Below are 24785 nucleotides of genomic sequence, written 5' to 3'. Positions count from 1 at the left end.
CCCCCCGATTGAGTTCTTAGATAGAACCGAGTTGTCTTCAGACGACTTTTATTCAAGTCGTGTACCGATGATTTTTTTCGATTTCGTGTTACATAAAGTCTTCGGTTAAATTATTCGTTTGACCTTACATATGAAATACAGGAACATATCTTGAAATTAAAGTGATTTTAATTTAGATTGGTGGTCTCGAATTGCTAAGCTTCTTATTAATTAACAGTTCGGTATTGTGAAATAATTTACATATCTTAACGTAATCTTTATAAAATTAAACTTTTTAATTTATACTAATTAAATTTTTCGTAGTGGTATTTTATCAAGACTAGAATTAGCAGAAATGAATTGCACGCGAAGAACGGTTAAGGCGTAAAGAAGTATGGAAGGGAATGAAATGTGAGGAGTTTACGTATTCGCAGAAAACAGGAAGTCACGGACAAAAGTTTCTTACTTGGAATCAGAGGAATAAAGCGGATTTGAAGGCAAAAGTATTTCGTGTCGTTTGTGAGAATACGGAATATCGGTACATTAAATTGGGTACTTACAAGTGAATTGAGAAGGCGTGGGAGGTATTGATACAAACCTCCTAAATTCACGGCGATCAAAACGCTGCTGAAAGAAGACTTAATATAGAATAGATTATGATATAAAATAGAGGAAAGAGAATCATTAAACGACGGTGGTCTAGCGGTTAGAACGCTGGCATTGTAATCCTGGGGTCTCGGGTTCGATTCCCGGCGGTGCCCGAATTTATAACTTGTGTTGGGCAAGGCCGTGGTCTAGGCAACACGGAGTTTTCCTCCGTGGCATCCCAACAATTACTCCATTCACACACAGAAGAAGGCAATGGCAAACCACTTCTGGATCATCTGCCAAGAACGTATATGAACAGGTCCCAGTCCGAGAAAAGGATGGAAGGATCCTGTTCATATGGACCTGTCGTCAGACAGAACACTAAATAAATAAAGTAAATGCAAAAAAAGAAACCTATGTAAAATAAATGCAATTTAAATAAACGAAGTGCATATCAACAAATTAGAAAATGTACGCACATCGTAATAGTTCCGGGGCGTTCTCTTTACATTGTCTTCATACATTTGCCAGTGGTGTCAGTGGCGTTTGCTTGGGCGCCATGTCTGGTGTGAGTCTGGTTTGGTATTGGCGTCATAATGAGATTGTCACAATTAATCAAGCTCTTTATTATAATTAGAGATATTACCTGTTCTGTTCATCCATAAAGCAGTCAGTGCCAGAGAGACGTAGATATTAACCAAATTTTTAACTACACAATTTTTCTAACGTGGCTCCAAGTCTTATTCTGTCAATTCTTCTTTACGCTTCTCACGTGCTTCGTCTCATGTTTTCTCTGCGTCTCATCCTCTGTGTCTCCTTCTGCTTCTACTGATTCTTCAAAGGAATCAAAAGATTATATCGATGTGTCATCTCCTTCTCATTCGGTCGTTGATCCTAAGGCGAGCTCCGGATTACTTTGGCGCCGGTAACCCAACCTTACAGCTTACGCTGTTCAGAATATGGACCAGTGGCGGGCTCTTGTGAACACGGTAATGAACTTTCTTATTGCGTAAATGATGGGAAATTCCTTGACCATCTGAGATGCTATCGGCTCTTCACGAAGGGCATGAAGTTAGTAGAGTGAACGACATTTCTTATGACGATGTACTTAATTAAATCTAGCCCCATTATTCAAAACCATGTACAGAGACTGGGAAAAACTATGGGAAATTGATTCCAGATACTAGTAAATTTATAAAATATTTTACGAAGAGGGTTGGTTTCTGACATCTAGCGCCGTGTATTCTGATAGAAATTTCACGTTCCTCTCCCTGATGATGGAAGTACTGAGCAGCTCGTGGGTCTCGGCCGGTTTTTATCGAGTTAAAGTGGTAGGCGGTTTCCTTGTGACGTCTTGCTATGAACTGCTCCATTTTAATACGGAACACAACGTCCTACAGGAGGATGAACAGCTCATAACCTGGTTTGCCTGCGTCATCACACAGTTTATTGGTCACGTGATGGATGTCGCAACACGCCGTTGGTTACAGGGGCAGCCCGTATGTCCGTCTGACTGGCAACTGTTGTAGTAGTGAATCCGGTCGGAAAATTCGCTTTGTGTTATTACAGAAGCATGGCAAGGTTGTGCCATAGGATCGTTTAGTTCACTTGGTTAACCCAATGAAATTGAACTCACTGTGACCCCCCCCCCCCTCCCTCACATCTTTATCGTCCATCGTGTCGCTTCTGCTCCCCTCCTGTTTCGCTGTTTTGGTGCAGACTCAGTGCCAAGGTAAACTGTATTCAAGCAATGATCCAGTCATCGGTAGTCACCTGGCTTTGTGTTGCGGTGTTGTCGATGTTACAGGCGCAGCCTGGAAATTCAAACATCGTTACGCAGTTCGTACGTTATTTATGCAAAGTCCGTTGGATTTTTGGAAAAATTATAGATCGAACTTATTTTTATTAATTTTTTTTTTTACTACTCATAAACATTGTGTTTAAATCGTATATGTCGTACCGAATTAAAGAGATATTTAAAGGATGCAACCTGTTGTGTGTTGAACGTTATATTCACACCCCGTCTACAAAACGATATTTTATTGCAATTTCAATGTTTAATAAGAATCCACAGGATGTTTCGACCTTTATTATTCATCTTCAGGTGGTGGTCGGAACTAATAGATATGCCTGCTAGTTATTTCGCCACGTAATGGACTGTGTCTTAAGCAGGTTACCTATTTTACTACTTCAATTTTCCTCTGGTAACCTCGTCCACGTAGCCCACCATACTAAAATAGGTCAACTGCACCCACTAAACATAATTTGCTTTATCAAGTACAAAACGTGAGATGCGCTGGGCGTAAAGAATGCGTAGGGAGTTGACAGATGCACACAAAGACATCAAGAGAAGAGAGAATTACGGAGACTGGAGCATAGATGAAAGGATAAGATTAAAATTAATTACAAAATTGTTAAGGGGATATAAACTGTATTCATCTGGTTGAGGACAGGTTACATAGGCGGTCTTCTGCGAATTCTTTAATCGAAATTTTTGGTTCCATGAAAGCCACAAGATTTTGTTTATCTCAGCGACTATCAGCTTCTCAAAAATGAGTTTGACTGGTTATTCCACAATGTTGGTAACAGTGGAATGGCTACATTATTCATTCGTTGTGATATGTAATGTTAAAATTTATTTCCGCAAATAACAGGTTTGATCAATATGTATTAAAATTTATAGTGTAGGGAATCATTGAAGCTCGTATGATGTCTGTTCAATATTTAATGGTTTAAAATAACAATTTTAATGACCACGCGTGACATTCTGATGACTACACTTTGTTTTAAGCCGCTGTTATAAAATGGCACATTAAAATGTTTCCGATAGATGACTCAGCTAATACCAGAAACTTTTTGTTAACTGGCGAACAGGGAGTTGGCTGTGACGACAGAACAAAACAACTGAATAACTTTCTCGTGTTCAGAAAACATTTTCATAAAATTTTAACAATTTTGTGAGCGAATGTATTTGTATGAACATGTTGGGCATTAAACGACAATGGTCTGTATTAGTCTCTCTCACGATTAAAATAGTTCGACAGCTTTGAACGTGGGAGGCCGTCTTCTGGGTTGTAGTGTGGTAGAAGTTTATCGACGTTTCGGAGGTGCTTGCTGCCTCTATAAGTTCCCTGATGACGGAAGTAAGAGGGACCTCCGAAACTCTGGAAACTTCTACCAGGCCAAGCGACGCTAGGACACAGACGAGATCCATCTTCAGACTCAATGCCGTGAGAAACTCGTCCTAATTTTGAAAGTGATTTATATTTTTGGAAACATACCGTGGATTTATAAGGAATCTGAAGTAATTTCAGCGCATTTGAATGACTGTAATTAAAGTAATTAAATGTAGCGTATTTACTAAAATATTAATATTAGTAGGGAAGAGATAATACAAACATTTTTAATTAATGTTGATAATTGGGGAAAATTGTAAATGTTTCTTGTCTTCTCTCAAAATCACGGTCTCTCTTTCTTTATGTCTGTCTGTCTCTGTATTATTTTTAATTTGTCTGTATAAATCATCACTTACCTAAAGGATTTGTTATCGTTGATATTAATTCGGTATCAAAAGAGTTCAGAGTTCTTAAGGTCAGCAAATGCGAGTAGTAAAAATCAGTGTCATAGCCGAGGCGGCTGGACACTGGATTCTCATCCTGGAGACACGGGTTCAGTCCTGGGTAACTTAGTTTAAATTAATGGTGGACGAATTGACACTGCAGAATATTCGTACCCCCACGAGTCATCATTCCGTCATTGCGCCGTACTTATCCGCGTGTTTATCCCTGTAGATGGAGGCAGTATCTTACACCGAAACTTCGGTGTCGACACGCAAGTTCACACGGCATCATAACATCGACGAGGCATGTTTTTCGTGTTTCGCTACGACTCGCGTTTCGAGGGATAAAGGTTTTTGATTCTTTCCCGACAGTGATCCGACTTCGAATCTGCTTAAAATAAGTCACACGGCTTCTCTGCGCATTCTTTATAATTAATTATTTGCAAATGTACTTAACGTTCTTTGCTGTATAAGTAATGAAGTTGAAGATCGTTGTTAAATAAATCATGAGTGTTATCAGTCGTGCTGCCTTGCCGTCTTCGCCAGTGTCTCACTGCTCATTTGCACCTTTGAACTTTACCCACGGTCCACGTTGTATTCATCCTCAGCCTTGTGGCTTGAACCTCCTGATAATTCTGTCTGTGGAATGTCAGAAGCTAATGAGTGCAAAGTAACCACAGACATACATAGAGACGAAGTCATTTATCGATCTCACTTGAGCTTATTCCGTGTACCTTGTTGTCTCTATGATTGCTTATACGAAGTGTCTTATTGCAGACTTCTGAGGTTTGGTTCAGACGTAGTCCGGTAGTAAACCCTGTCATTATGAATGCTCATCTTCAGCTTAGAATGTTTGGGAAAGAAAGAAAGGAAGAAGGCAAATGATTTTGTTTAAATTACATGAACACGTCTTGGAAAGCAACAGTGAAATGTCTTGGACTCCGAACTGAATATTAATTCGAAGCTAAATATTGTAATCACCGACTTTTAAAGAGATACGTAATTAACTACATGCTTTATGAAAAGCTAGTAGTCGCTTACATGTCTAATAAATATCCACACTTTTATTAAACTCTAATCCTGGGGTCTCGGGTTCGATTCCCGGCGGTGCCCGAATTTATAACTTGTGTTGGGCAAGGCCGTGGTCTAGGCAACACGGAGTTTTCCTCCGTGGCATCCCAACAATTACTCCATTCACACACAGAAGAAGGCAATGGCAAACCACTTCTGGATCATCTGCCAAGAACGTATATGAACAGGTCCCAGTCCGAGAAAAGGATGGAAGGATCCTGTTCATATGGACCTGTCGTCAGACAGAACACTACAAATAAAATAATGTTTATTAATGTGCTCACAACAGCCCGCCGCTGACACCTGTCATGAGTAGATCATTCTGGTATACAACCTTAATTTTAATATTATCCTTCATTTAATTCTACTTCTAGGTCTCGGAAGTGACTCTTTCCTTGTGGTCCGATATTCGGTTTGGGAAGTTTAAATGAAGAACGTTTTTTTCTGAGACAGAAGAAGCTTTTGAAGAACTTCAAATGCGTTTTAGTCGGAACTGCGAATTTTAGTTACAAATTGGATTGAAAATTAAAACAACAGATTTCGAGATATGTCCAACGTATCTCCGTTTTCCTTTGCGTTGTACTGAGTTCAGTTCGCTTCTTGCCTATTAACTCCACGCCCTGGACATTTTCGTCTCCTTTTCTCTGCGTATATTTTGCCTTGATGCCTTCCTTTATCTGTCCCCTCGGGGCATTTCTTTCTCCTTTAACAAGTGCGCCCCCATTGCACACAACTTGCCGCGTCTTATAATGCTATTGATTTCTGCAAGAGGTTTTGGCCTGCTGTTTCAACAGACTACGCGTTACATAACCACTTGAAGCTCCTAGCCACAGTGGAGTGGCGTTTTGCATTAACATGGTATCAGCTGTGTTTCACTAACGTGCATAAACAGAGTCCTGTTTTACCGTTCAGGAACCATCTTAATCTGACACCTGGCAGCTTAAAATTACAGTGTGTTTTCAACATGTAATTTTGATTATAAAATTTGGAGAGTAAAATTTTGTGAAGAAGTGTATTTAAATTATTCTAAATTAATAATTATCTTATTTGATAGTACAGAAAAATCACTAAAGACAGATAACATTATTTTTATTTATTTAGTGTTCTGTCTGACGACAGGTCCATATGAACAGGATCCTTCCATCCTTTTCTCGGACTGGGACCTGTTCATATACGTTCTTGGCAGATGATCCAGAAGTGGTTTGCCATTGCCTTCTTCTGTGTGTGAATGGAGTAATTGTTGGGATGCCACGGAGGAAAACTCCGTGTTGCCTAGACGACGGCCTTGTCCAACACAAGTTATAAATTCGGGCACCGCCGGGAATCGAACCCGAGACCCCCAGGATTACAAGGCCAGCGTTCTAACCGCTAGACCATCTCATCTTATTATTATTTAGTGTTCTGTCATTATGCCAATGGACGATATAAGCCATTTTTCGCTCTTAAATTCCCGTAGTCACCATCACCAATATGGCTACTTTGCGAGTGTCTGAGTCCGTGAAAGATACTACTGAAACTTAATATATCTCTCAAAAAAAGTTACTAAAGCTTTGTTTCAGCCAAAGTTCGAACTCGATTATTGTTATATTCAAAGCGCGTTACCGCTTTGACAAAACACCTAGATGATCTAATCGCCCTGATGATGGGGGCAGCAGGGACCTCTGAAACGTCGACTACACGGTGCGACAGCCCCCAGAAGACAGCAATCTTAGGTTCAGATTCACAGCCGTGAAAACCTCAGTTCCTATCGGTCTACAAAAAATGTTTTCTTTTTCTTTGTGAATTATGTAGAAGCTTATATTCGATAATTGAATCGATTCGACTATTCCTGTTTTCAGTTCTATTTCCCTGTGTCTCGTAACGAAATATGTTGAACAGAAACCCAGAAGGAGCCTCAGGGGGTTAGGAAGAAATAATGTAACATGTTACCTCATTATTTTAAAAGGACGAGAAAGGGGAAAGTACGAGGGCGGTTGAAGAGCATATTTGTATTTTTAACCTTCCATTTTTAATAATCCGAGATTGACGGAATATAAAAGGAGGTCTGCGTAGTTTAAAAGATTCTTTTCGGTTGTCGTATATATCCCCTTTTTTTTTGTTATTATTTCTCGTTTGTTATTATAGCAGAAGAAACTTGTTAGAAGTATAGTCACATATTTGCCAAATTAAACACCGGTCCAGTGAAAGGTACCCGAAATTAAATATTACTTACAAAATTCTAATAGTTAACTGAAATAAAAGATACTTTTAAATTCAGACTGAACAAGGCAGTTAGAAAGTTTATTATGTTCTAAAGACCTAAATCGCTTTGTGTTACTGAAATGTCTTTGCGAAAAGATGATTTTCGGTAAAATTACAGGAAATTTTTGAGCTGCACTTCTCTGTGATTGAGTTACCTTGTGTACACGAATATTTTTCAGAGTTTTAATTTCAGAAACTCATAATTTGAAGCAGAACAGTTCAGATTCTGTAATTATGCTAACCGTATCATGAGAGATTAAGCTAAACTCATGCCCCGTAAATCGTATGAATCCAAGTTCAGTTTGATACAAAAATATTATCACATGACAGGTTTGTATGTCGGAAATCATCTGTTTTGGAATAAGCGATTCGATCCCCGGCTGCCGTATGTTCTGTCCCGAATTGAAGTTTCTTTGTTTTCCTCATGATATCCAGGCCTATATCATGATAGTATCTTAAAATAAAACACGACCGTATCCTTACACACCTCTCCGCAATCATTAGTTACAGTGTCTTCTCATCTCAGTCGACCCTTCGGAACCCCCGGAGCTCGTCCAAATAATATTTAAGAATTAAGCCCGTACCGCGAAGAAAACACGACACTTCACCATTACAAAGATCAACTGGTTAACGCTGTTTAAGGAAATAATCGCTGTTTACTCTGAGAATCATAGTTCGTGTGATTAATATTAAAGAATTCATTCCGTACCGCGAAGAAAACACGGCACTTCACCATTACAAAGATCTAATGGTTAACGCTGTTTAAGGAAATAATCGCTGTTTACAGTGATAATCTCTTGAAAACACGGAAATACAAAAAACAAATTTATTGAATGTGGGTTACTATTGGGCTTTAAAGGATGACAGTGTCTATAAAACGCTTTAATCAATCACACACATAAAGTTTGGTCATTTGCAGTGACATCGACTTTAATACAAATATTCATTACTTAAGTCAGTTCTTAAAGTAATCTATTGATTTATTGCCTCGTTTTGTTATAAAATGTGTACAAAATACAAAAAAAACAACCTTTGTAATGGAAGATAAACTCCCTTTCCTCTGGTATATCTACCTCTCAGCAAAAAAATAATGAAAATGTCAGAATCAGAGATTTGCGAGAAAATTGTCTTGGATGTATCCACCGTATCACTGCTTTAAATAATCAGGTCTGGTCGACTGCAGAACGTCTTCAGTTTTAAGTCAAATCTCTTTAAAAGAGAACCGTCTCCTTTCGGATCCTTAAACCATTGTACTTTAATTGTTGACGAAATATTTAAGATTTAATGCGTTACGCCATAAATATGGAGAACGCGTGGAAAATTCTATTTTGTCTCAAGATTTTTTTGCGAATGAAAGATTACTGTGTATTTCAGTTACAGTGAACAAGCTTTTGTCTTGTGATCTGTTACGATGTAGTTGACAAACATTTGCAACCAATCACACATGCTTTTAGATTACATAACACCATTTCGGAGGAATTAGCCGCCTTTATCTTCATGTTTGAAAAGAGGAAGGTTTTCAAGATTAGAGTATTGCCCAGATAGAGCCACTGTGGACGGGTGATGAAGCCGAGTCTTGATCAATAGAACAGCTCTGAAGATGGAAGTAGTATGTTTCTCCGAAACATTGATATTCACCTACAAATGTACAAAGTGTTCCTATCCAGAAAACAAATATCTACATCTTCACTGCCTTGAGAACCTTAAATCTCATAGACTTCACGAAACGTTTCACTAGTTGGCTATGCTGCCTTCGTCAGGTGACTTCTTGTCATCGTACTGACATACGTCCATCAAAAGAGAAAATACTGGGTTAGGTATAAATTCGTTTTGAAGGGCCCGGGGTATTATCTCCATCTAAAAGACACGAAGTTCGATAATCATTGAAATGTAAATATTGCCTTATATTTTATTTGTCTGCATTGGAGAATTAGGCCAATAAGTTAGTTTTGGAATTTCAGAAACGCAGTTCCGTTCATGTGATCACGAGCTGCCTTGCATAATTGACGGTGGATGGACCAATCCACCTTTAGCAGGAGCTCCACTAGCCACTTCTTTAAGCTCTTACATTCGTCATGCTGTTACCCCCGGGCATCGCCCTGAAAACTACTTATTTATGGAGAGTAATGGACACAGTCTGCCGCAAGGATTAAAAGGCCTTTTTCCACTTAATCCGTCTATTTCCTACCTCCATCTCTTACTGCAGTTCTCAGTTTTATTCTTTTAACGTAACGTCATTGTGGGTTGTTGTGTAAAATAGAGACAAACGTAGAATGGTGGACTTATGTTGTATAAAAAAAAATAGTGTAATCCCTATTAGTAATAGGGTCTTGCATTCGAATGGTCCTGGGTTCATTAGCGATCGTCGTCATGAACAATGTAGAAAAGGATACTGGCAGTGGAGCTGACTTCAGAGACGCGTGTTTTGAATATATCTCAGACTCAATTATTCGTGTTTTTTCCCGTCTAATCACAATTGTATATAAATAAAATTATACATAAGATATTAAAATATCATTTACATATTTGGTACATCTTTTTACTACATGTTTCGGTTACATTGAACCATCTTCAGGTGTAAAGTTAAAAGTTAAAAATTATAATCTTATAAACTAAAACTTAATTACTGTTGTTGTGTAACTTCTGATGATGTTTACATCCAAATTCATTGGAGTGATGGTATATTTTGAAGTGATAGTGGTTTAACATTGGCCTGTAACGTAAATAATTTAAAATATTTTTAAATATTACTGAACTTGAAAGAACGAGTATAGAAGACAAAATGTAATAAGGTAAAAATAAATGAAAATGAAAGGTTAATTTTATTTCACAATATGACGCAATTATATCAACTTATAACTCAGACGTTGGACAGTGGACAATGGACCATTCTCACAGACCTTCATAAAATCGGTACAAAGCTTGCCGTTGTCTTTCGTAACATGTCCAGATTAGATCCGGGGCCCCTGAAATAGACATAATCCGTTCATTCTCTCTGGACAATGCGGACGGAGCGTGACGCTCGTCACTCATCCTCAAAGTAATCTCATTGAACCGCTTTTCTATATGGCCAGTGAAATATTTGTGTGTGTACTTTTTTAATAAATTATTTTGATACTTTTTTTCTGTGTTATGCTTGAGATTGTCATCGGCATTTCTGTTCTGTTTCAGGTAAATACATCGTTCTGTTCTGCAGTAACGTCTTAAGAACTTCAGTAACCCGGTTTAAAGTCGTTTTCCTGCTGAAGAAAACGGAATCAGGATATTTTATTGTGTGTTAAGATGGCGAGAAGGCTTCTGGTACTGTGCATAAATCCTAATACGTGTTATGACGAGATTTCAAGGCCGAATTGGCCTCACCACCGCACTAGCGAGCAGACATGACCGCCTTATCGGTGAAGCTGGCAACAGATCCTACCATCATCGCTTGATTAGTCGTTCAGTGTTCGACACTTCAAACAGAAGAATCGAGAAGCGTCAGTTCCCTTCTATTCAATCCACAATTACGTCTTTTCCTCCGACCGTCAGCCTGTCCTGCGCGTGTGCGTTGCCATGGATACGACGCTAGGACGCCGCGTTGCGGCCGCAGTTCGAAGCAGCTCCAACTTCGGTGGAGGCGTTAACAATAATATTAACGTATCCTCTACGTCAGGCAGTCATAATCCTAGTGTTGGAGCACCGGGAAGCGTCCTTATTGGCGGTTCGACGACGGCGACATCTGGCGTCGGAAGCGGGAGTTTATCGTCCTCGTCAACAGCAACAGGTCCGAGGTTACGCAGACAAAGGAGCTACGAATGGCGGGAACGACAGTACAGCACGTCGGAGGATGAAAATGCAGTGACTACGTCCGGAGGAGCGGGTCTGCTTCACGTGGGAAACACTCGGACGAGTAACGCGAGTTTGCAGTCTTCTGGAAGCAAGCAACGTGCTAGCCCGACGCCTGCCGTGTATGCTGCCGGCATTGCGTCACTCCTCGCCGGGTACTCCAGTAAGTACATAACTTGTTCTGTGTTCTGGGCCGAAATTCTTTCACTGGGGACATAGTTAACTGTACGTCTTTGTGTGTGTGGCCGGAGAACGTGGTCAGAGACATATCATTTACATTTTTATTTTACAAATATCCGTGTCAGGAGAAAATGAGATATTTACTAACGTACTTTGGTAGGACCGTGTAGCGTGTGTCAATGAAAACTATTGCAAATTTTCTCAGAGAACCTGAAGTAATTGGATTGATTTCTAAAAGTTCTTTATTAAATCGCACATCATTTTGGCTGTCAGGTTGAACTTCATACGCAAGATAAATATGTTCCTTTTTTTTTGTGTGAATTCTGTTTGCACCCAAAATTAGATGATAGTGGTAATTATTTCCAAGGTTAATGAATATAATTTCAGGGGCGTTGAAGATTTAATTTGTAGGAGCATTAACATTTTTGTTCACACCGTGTTTTAATATAGAATATAATTGCACCATTTATTCATACAGCTGTAAGATTTGTAATGCTCTATAAGCCACGTGGGACTGCAGTGGTTACTTTAAAGACAGTTCTTGAAAAATTATCCTTTATCATTCCTATAAATGTATTTGATGTATAAATGAAGCTAACAGGTAGTAAGAAACTTGAAATACGAGTAATTCTTACTGAATGTTTCACGTGTTAAATTTTGAATTATCTTTACTTCAATCCTTTTTGGATTACGCCATCTGGGTTCTTCCAGTACGGAATTAAGTTAAAATTAAGCCTCCTTAGACTCTTGATATCCAATATTAGCCAGAACAGCGATACACTGTAAAACGCGGACACACATCTATGTTTCTAGGGGGATTCGAACCGATGGTACTATTGTTCTGTCGGTCCAACGCGTCGTCAGTTTGCTGATGGTAAAACCACGTTTGTAGATGAACGCAAACTTGCGCAGAGTTGGAATGCTTGTTCAGAATGTTCAAACAATATCGATGCGAATTCAAAATGTTCTTGGATTCCCTGACTTTATATATTCGATGTAGTATGTAAATACAGTAATCTGAGACGTGGACGGTATGGACATGAAAACATTTACATAAATTACTGTGAGTGTATATAAATTTCCTTGATTATTTCCATCAGAAGAAATTCTTACACCACATTAGAAACATTTTATGTATATAATTCTAACCGGACAACATACGTGAGACATCAAAGGGGTAACATCCGAGGAAATGTTTAGATTGAATAATAAGGAATGAGATCTGAGTGTGTGGATTGAATTAAACTGATTCACTGTGGGGTCAAACGGTGAGTTCAAGTGAACATGGTAAGTTGTTGTAGATATCCCATTTGTGTTTGTCGTAACTATGTTTTGAGCTTGTAGACTTGTTTTATACGTGAATTTACTTCATTCCAATTTCCACCAGAACTCTTCCATAACGTCTGTGTAAAATGGAAGGCTCAGAATATTCATATTCAAATGCCCACTTGATGTTGAGACGTGACTTCAGATATTTCTGGCCTCTGTCGAGAGACTCAATTCAACTTGCCACTTGTGGAGCATTGTCGTTGTCTCCACAACATGGCCGCCCCACTGTTTTGTCCGCGAGCACCTGTTGCCTTTCAGCGTGTCCAACAGTGCTTTGCCCCCGACCCACGCCAATGCCCTGCAAACCACAGTCACGTGTCTTTTTTTTAACAGTTCAAAAATTTATCTGAAAAACTACATGAGTTAAATTTTTTTAGACAGTTGACCTTTTGGTACCACTGCGGTCGCCAGGAGCAAATGCATCATTTCTCACAGGAATCACGTCAGTGCTTACCTTTACGCGAGTTGGCAGCCTTGTCTGTATTCTGTTTCCCACTAAAACGACATGAGTCCTGGACTTGTGTTATTTTGGTGGTACCACAGAAACCGACGGCGACATAAATAGGTAACTTCGGCAGTAATAACATTTTTAAATGCAGCACGCGAACTACTTATCACAGGTTGCCAAACGTTTATCTATTGAATACATAAACTGTTCTGCTCTATAAATTTGATTTCGTGAATAAACCGCATTTATAGAACACAGCGTCATTTAAAATTCATTATAGCTGTGTCGTATGTTAACCATTATATGAGCTGAGCAGAGAGATAGTGTCCCTTTGTTCAGAGCAAACACAATCCATCATTTACAAGTTTGGCGTTTCTGAACACAGGCGTACGTCTGTCACATTGTGCTGGCATTTGACTCATAGACACCTGGGCAATGTGTCAGTCCGCGTGTCTTCATTGTGTCTCTTGGGTTTTCAAGTATAAAATATTAAGCAGACAAATAACGCTTAAATGTCACATGAAAATAAAAATAGACTTAGGATTAAGCTGGCTAAGGATTATTTTCACACTGCTCACTCAGTGTAAAACGCGTAACATTTCAAAAGAAAGTGATAAATACATTTTCAAAATACTTGTCCTTTGATTCTTACCAAATATAATCGTTTAAACTGAACTTACATTACATTTTTTCCTCATACAGTGTATTTAGTATTGACGCTTTGAAGTTGAAGCTCGTCTAAATAATAAAGACTTCAGTCCGTACCTCAAAGAAAACGCAACACTTCTCCATTAAAACCCTCAACTGGTCAATACAGTTCAGGTAAATAATCGCTGTCTATTCTACATGTCATACTAAACCCACGAATTCATTCTGTGAACACAATTTAGAGTTGTGAAAGTTAAAGCAGGTGGTACGTGGTTTTACCAATGCGCCTTAAAAGGTTAAATACTCTAGGCTATATGAAGTCATTTCGTCAATTTTTCTGCACGTCTCGGTCTCTAAATTAATTGATGTTGTATTTCAATGCAAAAGCGATATACGTATTTATCTTGTTTCCTCTGAGGTATGAATAATATGTTGTTTTCTATGGACAATATATATATAATCATGATATTACCCCATTAAATAAGAAGTTTTATTTTGTCAGTAACTAACTAACTAACTAGATGGCTTACCGAACCCGAAGGTTCATCACCGAATTAACCAAAGCCCTCCACCGGACCCTGTCCTGGGCCAACAAAATCCAGTTTCCTTCAACTCCTATCTCGGATAGATCCCGCCTGAGATTATCCTCCCATCTACGTCTAGGTCTCCCCAGCGGTCTCTTCCCTTCAGGTTTCCCAACCAGTACCCGGTGCACACCTCTTGTCCCATCCATGCGCGCTACATGTCCCGCCCATCTCACTCTTCTCGACTTAATCACCCTCACAATACTGGGGGAGCAGTACAGATTTTTAAGCTCGTCATTGTGCAGTTTTCTCCACGCCCCATCGTCTTCCCTCTTAGGCCCAAATATCCTCCTCAACACCCGATTCTCAAACACCTGCAATCTGTGTTCCTCCCTCTGAGTGAGAGACCATGTTTCGCACCCATACAAAACAACAGGCAAGATTATTGTTTTGTATACTTTAATTTTCAGGTTCTTAGAAATCAGACGGGAAGACAAAATATTTTGGACTGAGAAGTAGCAAGCATTTCCGGAATTTAGTCTCCTCCTAACTTCCTCACAAGTATCATTTTGATTTGTTATTGTTGTTCCCAAATATTTGAACTTTGTAACCCTTTCAAAGGATTTATTAGCTACCCTAAGATAATTTTGCCCGCCTGTCTTCTGATGACGAGATACTAACATGTACTTAGTTTTTTCTGAATTTACTTCCAGCCCCACTTGTCTACCAGCCTCTAGTAAAACTTCTGCGTTCCTCTTTATTGTATTTATATCGTCCCCCAATAAATTAACATCATCAGCATATGCCAATAGCTGATGTGTCCCGTTCAATTGCAAACCCTCCTGCCTACCTTGGACCTTCCTGATGGCGTATTCTAGCGCAAAGTTAAAGAGCAAGGGAGACAAAGCATCTCCTTGTTTTAGACCGTTCTTGATGAGGAATGTCTCAGATACATATTTACCTACTCGAATTTTGCTGCAGGTTTCATTTAAGCACATTTTTATTAGACCCACTAGCTTCTTTGGTATACCAAATTCAATAAGAATATTATATAGCACTTCTCTCTTCACAGAGTCATAGGCTTTTTTGAAATCTATAAATAACTGATGTACAGTCCCACCGAACTCCCATTTTTTCTCTAGTATCTGACGAATGCAAAAGATCTGATCAATCGTTGATCTGTTTCGTCTGAACCCACACTGATGATCCCCAATAGTTTCATTCGCATATGGGGTTAATCTTGCCAAAAGAATGTTGGATAGAATTTTGTATGAGGTTGATAGCAGCGATATTCCTCGGTAATTACCACACTCAGTCTTGTCCCCCTTCTTATAAATAGGAATAATTATGGATTCCTTCCATTGATGTGGCATCTCTTCCTTATCCCAAATTAACTGAATAAGCTTATGGATCCTCATATGCAACCCTTTGCCACCTGCTTTAATTAATTCGGCCGGAATCTGATCAATTCCTGGAGATTTATAACTTTTCAACTTCCCAATGGCTAGTTCCACTTCATCTAAGCTAGGTTCTGGCACCAACAGTTCAGCTGTATGCATTTTAATCTGTCTAATATCACCAGTATTATGAACATTTAAGAGCTCGCTAAAGAAATTTTTCCACCTATTCACAATTTTTATTGGATCTGCAAGCAAATTGCCACTATCATCCTTTACCAAATTAGTCTGGGGTTGATATCCTTTCTTAAAGTTATTAATGCCTCTGTACAGGTCTCTGATGTTTTTTTCCTTATTATTTGTCTCAAGTTCAGCAATTTTGCCCTTCAGGTATTCCCTTTTCTTAGTCCTAAAGGTTCTACTAGCCTCACGTCTCACGTTACATAGATTATCCGCATTTGTTTTGTTTGGGTTCTGCAACCATTAAAATTTTGTTTGCTTCCTTCGATCTATTAATTTTGAACATTCTTCATCAAACCACGGTTTATTTTGCTTTCTCCTGTAGTATCCTAGTTTCTCTTTTGCTGAAATTTTGATGCAGTTTCTGACATTTTCCCACTCCCTGTTGATGTCCACACTTTCATTATCCTCATTTGTCTCTAAAATTTGAAACCTATTCGAAATTTCAACTTGATATTGTTCCTTTGCCTCTCCCTCACTTAATTTTTTCAAATCAAATCTTTCTGTGTCAAAATTTTGTTTAGTTCGTCTACTTACTGAAAGCCGCTCCCTCACTTTTGCTACCACCAGATAATGATCAGTGTCGCAATCTGCTCCTCTGAATGATCTCACATCAATTACATTTGTCTGCCTTCTCTTATCTACTAAAACATGATCTATTTGATTGTGTGTTCTGCCATCTGGGGAAGTCCAAGTGTATTTATGAACATCACGGTGTGGAAATTTTGTACTTTTTACAATTAAATCTTTTGACGTAGCGAAGGTTACTGCTCTAACACCGTTATCATTACTAAGTGCATGGAGACTCTCGCTGCCTATTGTGGGTTTGAAGACATCCTCCCTCCCAATTTTTGCATTGAAATCTCCTAGCAGAATTTTCATGTGATACTTGCCAAATGTATCAAATACTGATTCCAATTCTTCATAAAAGCTATCCTTGATATCATCGCTTTTGTCTTCAGTTGGGGCATGAACATTAAGGACAATGATGTCGCACCAACGTCCTTCCAAAATTACGTAAGACAACCTGTCACTAACAAATTCTACTCTCTTAACTGCTGCCCTAATTCTGCTATGAACAAAAAAACCCGTCCCTAGCTGATGATTGTCATTCCCCTTTCCATAGAAAAATGTAAAATTGTCCACTGGGATCGTGCCCTCCCCCTCCCATCGCACTTCCTGCACTGCCACTAAGTCTAACTTATAATTCCCTAATTCCCTACACACTGATTTCAGTGCCCCAGCCTTATAGAGGCTCCTAATGTTCCAGGTACCAAATCTCATGTCCTTTTTCAATTGCCGTGGTCGTGCCAAAGAGTCCGTCCTGATCCGAGGCTTGGTTGATTTTTTCGTAACACATATTTTTTTTAAAGGTGAAAGGTTGTTAGCCCTACACCCAACCCCCAACCTGGAGGACCAGGGTATCACTCTTAGTCTAGCGCATCTCCTTAGACCTGTCCGGCTTGGGTGACCCTACCATGAGCCGAAGCTCAGGCCGGCATAGCCCTAAGGGTCATTTGAGCACGCAAGCCTCCTCACCCGGCAGATTGCCTTCGACAAGGTGGTGATACCTTCGAGAAGGATTTTGTCAGTAAAGTTTATTTAATTATTATTTTATTTGTATTAATGGCGGTGATGATGTGTGTTGTAACCTGGATTTTAACGCCATGTCGACTTGTAGTGAGTTTTAGATTTTCTGTCTTTTGTGAAGGAAATATCGTGAAGAATGTTTTGAAAATATTGTATATCTTTGGTGACGTTCAGTAAGTACCATCATGTTTTTATCACAGTCGTTGCAGATTCGCCTTACAGAACGTCTTTCCAACATAATTTATAGATTTCTAGGCCTTTAACTTATTGAAATAGACTTTCAGTATCACTGATCATCAGATTATGATAATTTTCATAATTGTAACTTGTAAGAAATCTTCTCTGTTCTACATTAAATTCGAACTCGAGATTTTTCCTCTTGGAGACGTTACAGAATAGGCGAACGGTGTGTGGTGTGTACGTGTTTTTTGAGGTCGGTTCTGAGATATGCCGGGAGCAGACTTAGTTGTCTGCAGATCACAGTAGACGCTACGTAGAGCCAACAGGGCTGGCGATATTACTTCAGTCGGACGGACCAGTGAGTGAGGTTTAATTTTGGAGAGATGTTGATAGAGTTTCCTGGAAGCTTTCCTCTCGAGTCGTGTTTCCAATGGTTTCACTCATCGCAGAGACCGTGCTAAGGTTTTCTCTTCTATCGAAGAACTACACTTGATTGATGGCTCAAGATTCGAGGGGTGGGGCAGACTGAAGTAATAGTAGAACGTGAAGGAGAGACAGAGAAATGGAGAACAGAAAATGATTGGTTTTCGTATTTATCTGCTACGTTTCGAGAGCTGTCATCCTTGGCTACATAATCACAGAATGTTTACAGTCTTTGTCGTGGGGAGATTGGACGAGATTTTGGTCCCTAACACAAATAACTTTGTAATTCACCTGTTTTTTTTCCCTTGGAGATAAACTTAAACTGTAGATGGGACGATTCTATTAAAATAAATCTTAACACTTTAAAGTATAGTGGTACCTACATGTACCACCTGCTTTAAAAGTCAGTAACTCTTCATTTTGTATTATGGGTTCCGTGTGATTCTTACGGTTAACAGCTTCAACTATTTTGTCTTTGTAATGGTGAAGTGTAGTGTTTTCTTCGCGGTACGAACCGAATTCTTTAAATATTGTTTAGACGAACTCCGGCTTTAAAACCTTAAAAAAAACAGTGCGGAAATCTTCAACTACAGGTCGTCTATACATTCCGTGTTAAAACAGTTGTTTTTTTTTAAAAAAAAAGATGGCTGTGTTCTGAAATGTTGCATCATGTAGTCTGGTAGATACTGACCGGCGTTAGATCAGAGCCTACTGTCACCATCGTCAGGGCGACGAGCAACATGTAGCATACCAGAAGACAGTCGGTTTTATCTCGTGGGAACCTTAAAATCTCACCAAAATGTATCTAGACGTATTTTCAAACAATATTTGTGTATTCAAACCCGTTTATTTTTAAAAATGTGTTCACTTGGAACATATGACAGCTGTTAACTGCATCGAATATATAATTGTGTTTTCATAACGTCGTGCCAGGTTCGTGGAATGTATCGTACGTTACGTCACTTGGCCTCGTTATCTTTCAAACGACATCCATTGACAGAAACATATAACCTTATGGCTTTTGGTAGTTAAAGACTGTAATTATTTACGCTTAGTGATATTGCAGCTAATGTCGACTGATTTCATGTATGGGTTTTAGCGTCATTTTCATGGTAACACTACTTAGAGGTGCCTGCGTTCACATACAAACCGATAATGCGTGTAACATTGTCACTGGCCGCATTCAGAGGATCATTGCGTCGATTCGCAGAGACGTGTTTCTAATTGATATTTTGATTATCTTAAATAATTGAAAATATTTCTTGGCATTCTGTCTGTGGCCCTGAACGCGTAATTGTGATGAACGAGACTTTATTGGTTTCCCACACAGGCTCACAGCTCAAAAGGCCACCATCGACAATTCTATTGTAAGCTTTATCGTTCTATTTACACAATAGACAGACGGGTCATTTTAGAAGATGTTGTGACTAAGCTCAAAACAATTTCACCTTTTAGCTTCGCCCCATTTCCATCTGCCGCTGTTCACATGTGATAACTCGTGTATTTTGTAAATTTTCTTATAAACTGTTCGCTCTGATTATCAATTAATTTAATCCAACGGTCCACACGTTTCTGATCTCATAAGGAAAGGATTTTTCGTTTGGTCCTATACCATCCTGCTTCTTGCAATGGTTGATGGTAATTTTAAATGCATTTCTGTGTCCTCCGTTGTCATGGATACTTAGACGTTGTACTTCGTAACCAAATACGTCATATAAAATGGTCGCTCTGATCAGTCATCGGGAGTGATACATCTTCAGATCTCCCACTCATCCGTAAGCATTTCTCTGGTTTATGGAATTATTGCCATATTGAACTGTTATTTTTTTTAATATATTTAACTACTTTTTACACCCCCTGTCCATAAATGTCAGATGAAAGAACGCTAATGTTCTCTGGTGCATTCTGTGTATGTTCACGGCGATGATTCGCTACTCAAAAGATGTTAAGAAACATCCTGAAACAAACGAGGATGGATTCATGTTGTTAAAATCTCCATCGTTTAATGATCTTACCAATGTCACTTTTTAAGGAAAAGTTTAAGTATCTTCATTGTCATATTTTCGTCTCGTATTTTTCTTTCGTAGTAGACAGAACCATGTATCAGTATACAGGGTGTTTGGGAAGTAAGTAGGCATTGAGAAATGGTTATAACCTCTATATTTCCAATGTATATCGATTATTTAATGCCTACTTACTTCTCACCCACCCTGTAGTACTCCGGTCACCTTTATCTTATTGAATTATTTATGTAGTTTTCATATATTGAGGACTGTATTGAAATGTATTCCTAAACCACATACATATAGGCAATAGATTATTTACTTTTAAAACATATTAATATTTCCCTGGTCATTAGTAAGGAAACAGACAAGTTTAAAGTAAAAAGTCGTAATTGTGAGTGTGTGTACTTCAATAGTATCATTCTGTTACTTGATATTCGTTGCTAATGGATAAATAATGCCAGTAACATGTCTGATGGTCTCTGAGTGCGCACATTCTAACCCGTGGGGTGTTGAACGATGGAAAATCAATTTTCAGTGTGTCGCAGGGCACTAAAGTTTTACCTTCCTAAGCAGAAGCCAGCAATGGAGTACCGCGTGAAGGTGGAGTGAAGTTTATGTTTTTTTATTCGGGGTTTCTTTCTCACGTGTTTCGGGCGTGTAGCCGGAAGAAGAAGAAGAATAAGAAGAATAGAAATAAGAGAAGAACTTAGCAATTCCTCGGCTGTACACAATACACATAGCTTGTCAATATTTCTAGTCGGCCGCGCACACTTTGCTGTGCGGTCTGCCTAGATCTCCATCCATCTTATTCGCCTACAGCCTCAATTTTACCGCTAGAGTGGCATAAGGGGCAGAGGGAATGAAAACCACATTTCCTGCCAGCTTTTATTTTCTACACGATTGTCGTATTCCGGCTGAATGATTTTCTGATGTTTTAAAGACGCCATATTGGACTTTTCGCGTTCAGGACGTCGCCAGCCAGAGGTAGTTTCTTGACCGACTGAGACTTCGGGTTCTCACGTCGGCGAGTATGAACATGGCTCTCACTTACTCATCGTCCTGATGATGGAGGCAGTAAGGACCTGTGAATCGTCGGTAATCTCCTATCAGACTGACATAACGCAACAGCGTAGACGAGAGCCATATTTATGTTGACCAATGTTTTTCGTGGTTTGTGTGCAGCTTCCGTAAGGTAAATTGTGAGATGATTCTAAAAATTCATCGTTTTTTCATTTATTACAATCCTCTCATTCACGATGACCGATCTGTAAAATAAATATAATTGAAGCCTGTGTTGACTGTAATGCGTACAAGACTTTTTGTAGTCGTTAAACCTTGAATGGAAAAAGCTACTTGGAAGACCTAGAATAGATGGTAGAATGTTATTGAAACTGATCTTAAGACTGTGAGTGGATTGTTCTGGCTTAGGGTAGAGTTGAGTGTCAGACTCGTCTGCCCTGTGTTAAACCTTCGAGTCTGTGAAATTAAGGAAATTGACCAGCTTAATGACTGTTAAGTTTCTGAAGAAAAATATTATGAAAAATAAAGAAAAGCGATTTATGTAGAGTATAGTTAAAATAGTGTTATCGGATAAACGTGTTTAAGCGTTTTCGTGTGCGTACTTACAGAGCGATAATCTTAATCAACACGAATGAAATTTTTTTAAGACCTAATTAAATTCTATTCGGTAATTAAAAACAGAACACTGTAAGAATATATCAGAAATGTAAAATAGCGTTTACATGTGTCCGGTTGTTTTCTTGTCGATGAAATTCTTGATATCTTTTTTGCTATATTGTGATTGATTCTTGTATGTTCTAAGCCCTTCATTAAGACTCACGTTCACGGATTGTGTTATTGGTTTAACCAGAGACGTGTTACATGGCCGGAGGCATTTGGAACTCGCTAGCTGAATATTAGCCACGGTATATTCCGGTTAATGCATTGTATGGAGACCATAAAGAACAATGTCCAATTGGATACCAGTCTCATTATGCATATGCATGCAATAGACGTCATATATTACATTAGTTAGAACGACGTCTGGCTGTGGATATGTAAAAACATTCAAAATAATTTCTCAAAAGTAAGGACTTATTTTTAAATCTAAAACTTCTTGACGATGGTGAAGAGTCAATGGTCCGGAGATAGGGATTAGCTCTATCTAGTGGGCCCAACTGTGTAGGAACCTGAAGACGGAGATAGAGTCCCATCTCCGAAACGTCGTTTTACGTTTTATATTTACTAGACGATGGATAATATCCAAGGAAAAAGTCCGGAGATAGGGATTAGCTCTATGTAGTGGGCCCAACTTTGTAGGAACCTGAAGACGGAGATAGAGTCCCATCTCCGAAACGTCGTTTTACGTTTATATTTACTAGACGATGGATAATATCCAAGGAAAAAGTCCGGAGATAGGGATTAGCTCTATCTAGTGGGCCCAACTGTGTAGGAACCTGAAGACGGAGATAAAGTCCCATCTCCGAAACGTCGTTTTACGTTTATATTTACTAGACGATGGATAATATCCAAGGAAAAAGTCCGGAGATAGGGATTAGCTCTATCTAGTGGGCCCAACTGTGTAGGAACCTGAAGACGGAGATAGAGTCCCATCTCCGAAACGTCGTTTTACGTTTTATATTTACTAGACGATGGATAATATCCAAAATTTTATCTCCGAAACGTCGTTTTACGTTTTATATTTACTAGACGATGGATAATATCCAAAATTTTATCTCCGAAACGTCGTTTTACGTTTTATATTTACTAGACGATGGATAATATCCAAATTTTATTCAAAGGACTTATTTTACCTAATGAGATAATATAGCGTGTAAGCGAATTGAATTCTATAATAATTATTATTTATATTTTCTGTTGTACGGCTCTGAAGTAAACTTATCTTTGTTCGGAGTCGTAGTATCGATTTATAAGTGCTAGTTTTTCTGTCTTGTCGATCTGTTTACTTCTCTCCTGTTTTATTTTCAGACATCATTATAACAAATTGACAGATTTGGGTGACGGGGGGCCTTTGAAAAATGTGGGACATCAATTAGAAGAAAAAAAAACAACAGCATGACAAAGAATTGGAAACTGAACATTTGTTAACCTAACAAGCCGTTATTATTACGCATTCTAAAAATTCGTTACATCGAAGTAGCGCGTTTTAAATATATGTATAATAATATATATATATTTCGCCTTATAAAATTGTAGTCCGTCAAACTTTATTTAACCTACATTGAATCAGTCCGATTCGTAAATTTTATATTTTAATTACACTTTTCTAGTTTACCACACCTTCTGGACATAAAAATTGGGTGACTGAGGGTTTTTTTTTTTAAATTGTCATTGGAGTGTCTCATCATTATCACTGCTTAAAAGACCATGAAATTAAACCAGGTGCAAATGAGTATTGGTTATTATCATTTATTTGTATCGTCATTTTCAGTGATGCGAAAATTTGTTTTAAAGTAAATTTAAATTGCTTTTAATTATTTGTTTCACTTCCTGTACATATGTAAACAACTTCTTAAGTAGAATTACGTTGTCGTAAGCTATTGACTTAGCTGAGAAGGAAGCTGAATCCAATTTAGATTTGATATAAGCTGTCATGCTTCAACAAAATGTGCTTGATTGCTTCTAGTTAATTGCATTCCAAATGACGTAATGATTTTTCTTATCAGAGCTAATTTTAATACTCGGTGCCTTTAGCACCTCATCGGAAATCAGATACGTGTCATAGAAATTTTTACACATCGCCACATCACGGAAGTCTTAATTGAACTGACGTAATCCGAGGTGAATGTTAGGGGTGTTACACCCCTGCACCGATGGTAATTTCTGCATCTTATCCCATTCTTGCACTAACGTTCTACCAACGGAATCCTGGTCTCGTAATTGATAAAATATTTTAATGGAATAAAAAGTTGCTGAGCTTTTTATTACCCTGTTTTCAACTCTTCTGTGACTCGGGGCACATCATTGAATTCTTGAACTGTAGGATACGTGGCTGAACGTGCCAGGACATGCGCTGGTTTTGCCCGTGTTATCAGTGCCCAGGCTTTGTATCCATTTAAAAAATTGCGGGTAAGACCAAGTGTGACCAAGCGCCTGACCCATGAGACTGACCCGCCATGCCGATAAATCATCTAACTTTTCTGCCCCTTCCATCCTGGTTTTTTTACACACATTGTTTCTTTTTATAACAGAGAATCTCTCTTTTTTTCCCTTCTCTTTCTTTGGGCTCCCCACATGAAATCCCTTAGCCTCAGGACGATGAATTTCAGTGACTCGCTGTAAGAGAGGAGTACAATTTGTTGTCTCCCATCAGGTATATCAGGTTAATTAGATTGCAGAGTAAATCGATCGAAGTGATGGACTAATCTATTAATTACCGCTCCATGAATCTATCTTTTCCTATTCATTCTGTGTTGGTCCAAAATGTGATCCTTCGTATTTTCTTTGTCCTTGGTTTTTGTATTATAGTTAATACAATGAACGAACAGTGTCTTAATTTTTTTTTTTTACTGGGGATGAAGTAAATTTGCATTTTTG

At 38.7% G+C, this 24785-nt stretch overlaps 1 protein-coding gene across 5 annotated transcripts in view; it reads left to right on the top strand.

The window, feature by feature from the left end:
- The window catches only part of Ten-a (Teneurin-a transmembrane protein), a 582153-nt gene that overhangs the window by 292614 nt on the left and 264754 nt on the right, over positions 1–24785 (top strand). For all 5 annotated transcript variants that reach the window (XM_087349368.1, XM_087349369.1, XM_087349367.1 and 2 more), the window contains one exon: positions 10610–11426. In XM_087349368.1, the coding sequence (XP_087205494.1) occupies positions 10991–11426 (436 nt within the window). In that variant the 5' untranslated portion in view covers positions 10610–10990. The remainder of the gene's footprint in view (positions 1–10609; positions 11427–24785) is intronic.

This window comes from Zootermopsis nevadensis, unplaced genomic scaffold, assembly GCF_977971745.1.
Source record: "Zootermopsis nevadensis isolate Lab colony 2312 unplaced genomic scaffold, Znev_1.0 Znev_ptg000016l, whole genome shotgun sequence".
NCBI classification, from domain to species: domain Eukaryota; kingdom Metazoa; phylum Arthropoda; class Insecta; order Blattodea; family Termopsidae; genus Zootermopsis; species Zootermopsis nevadensis.
Note: the sequence above shows the minus strand (reverse complement) of the source record. Positions and strands in the feature narration are given on the sequence as shown.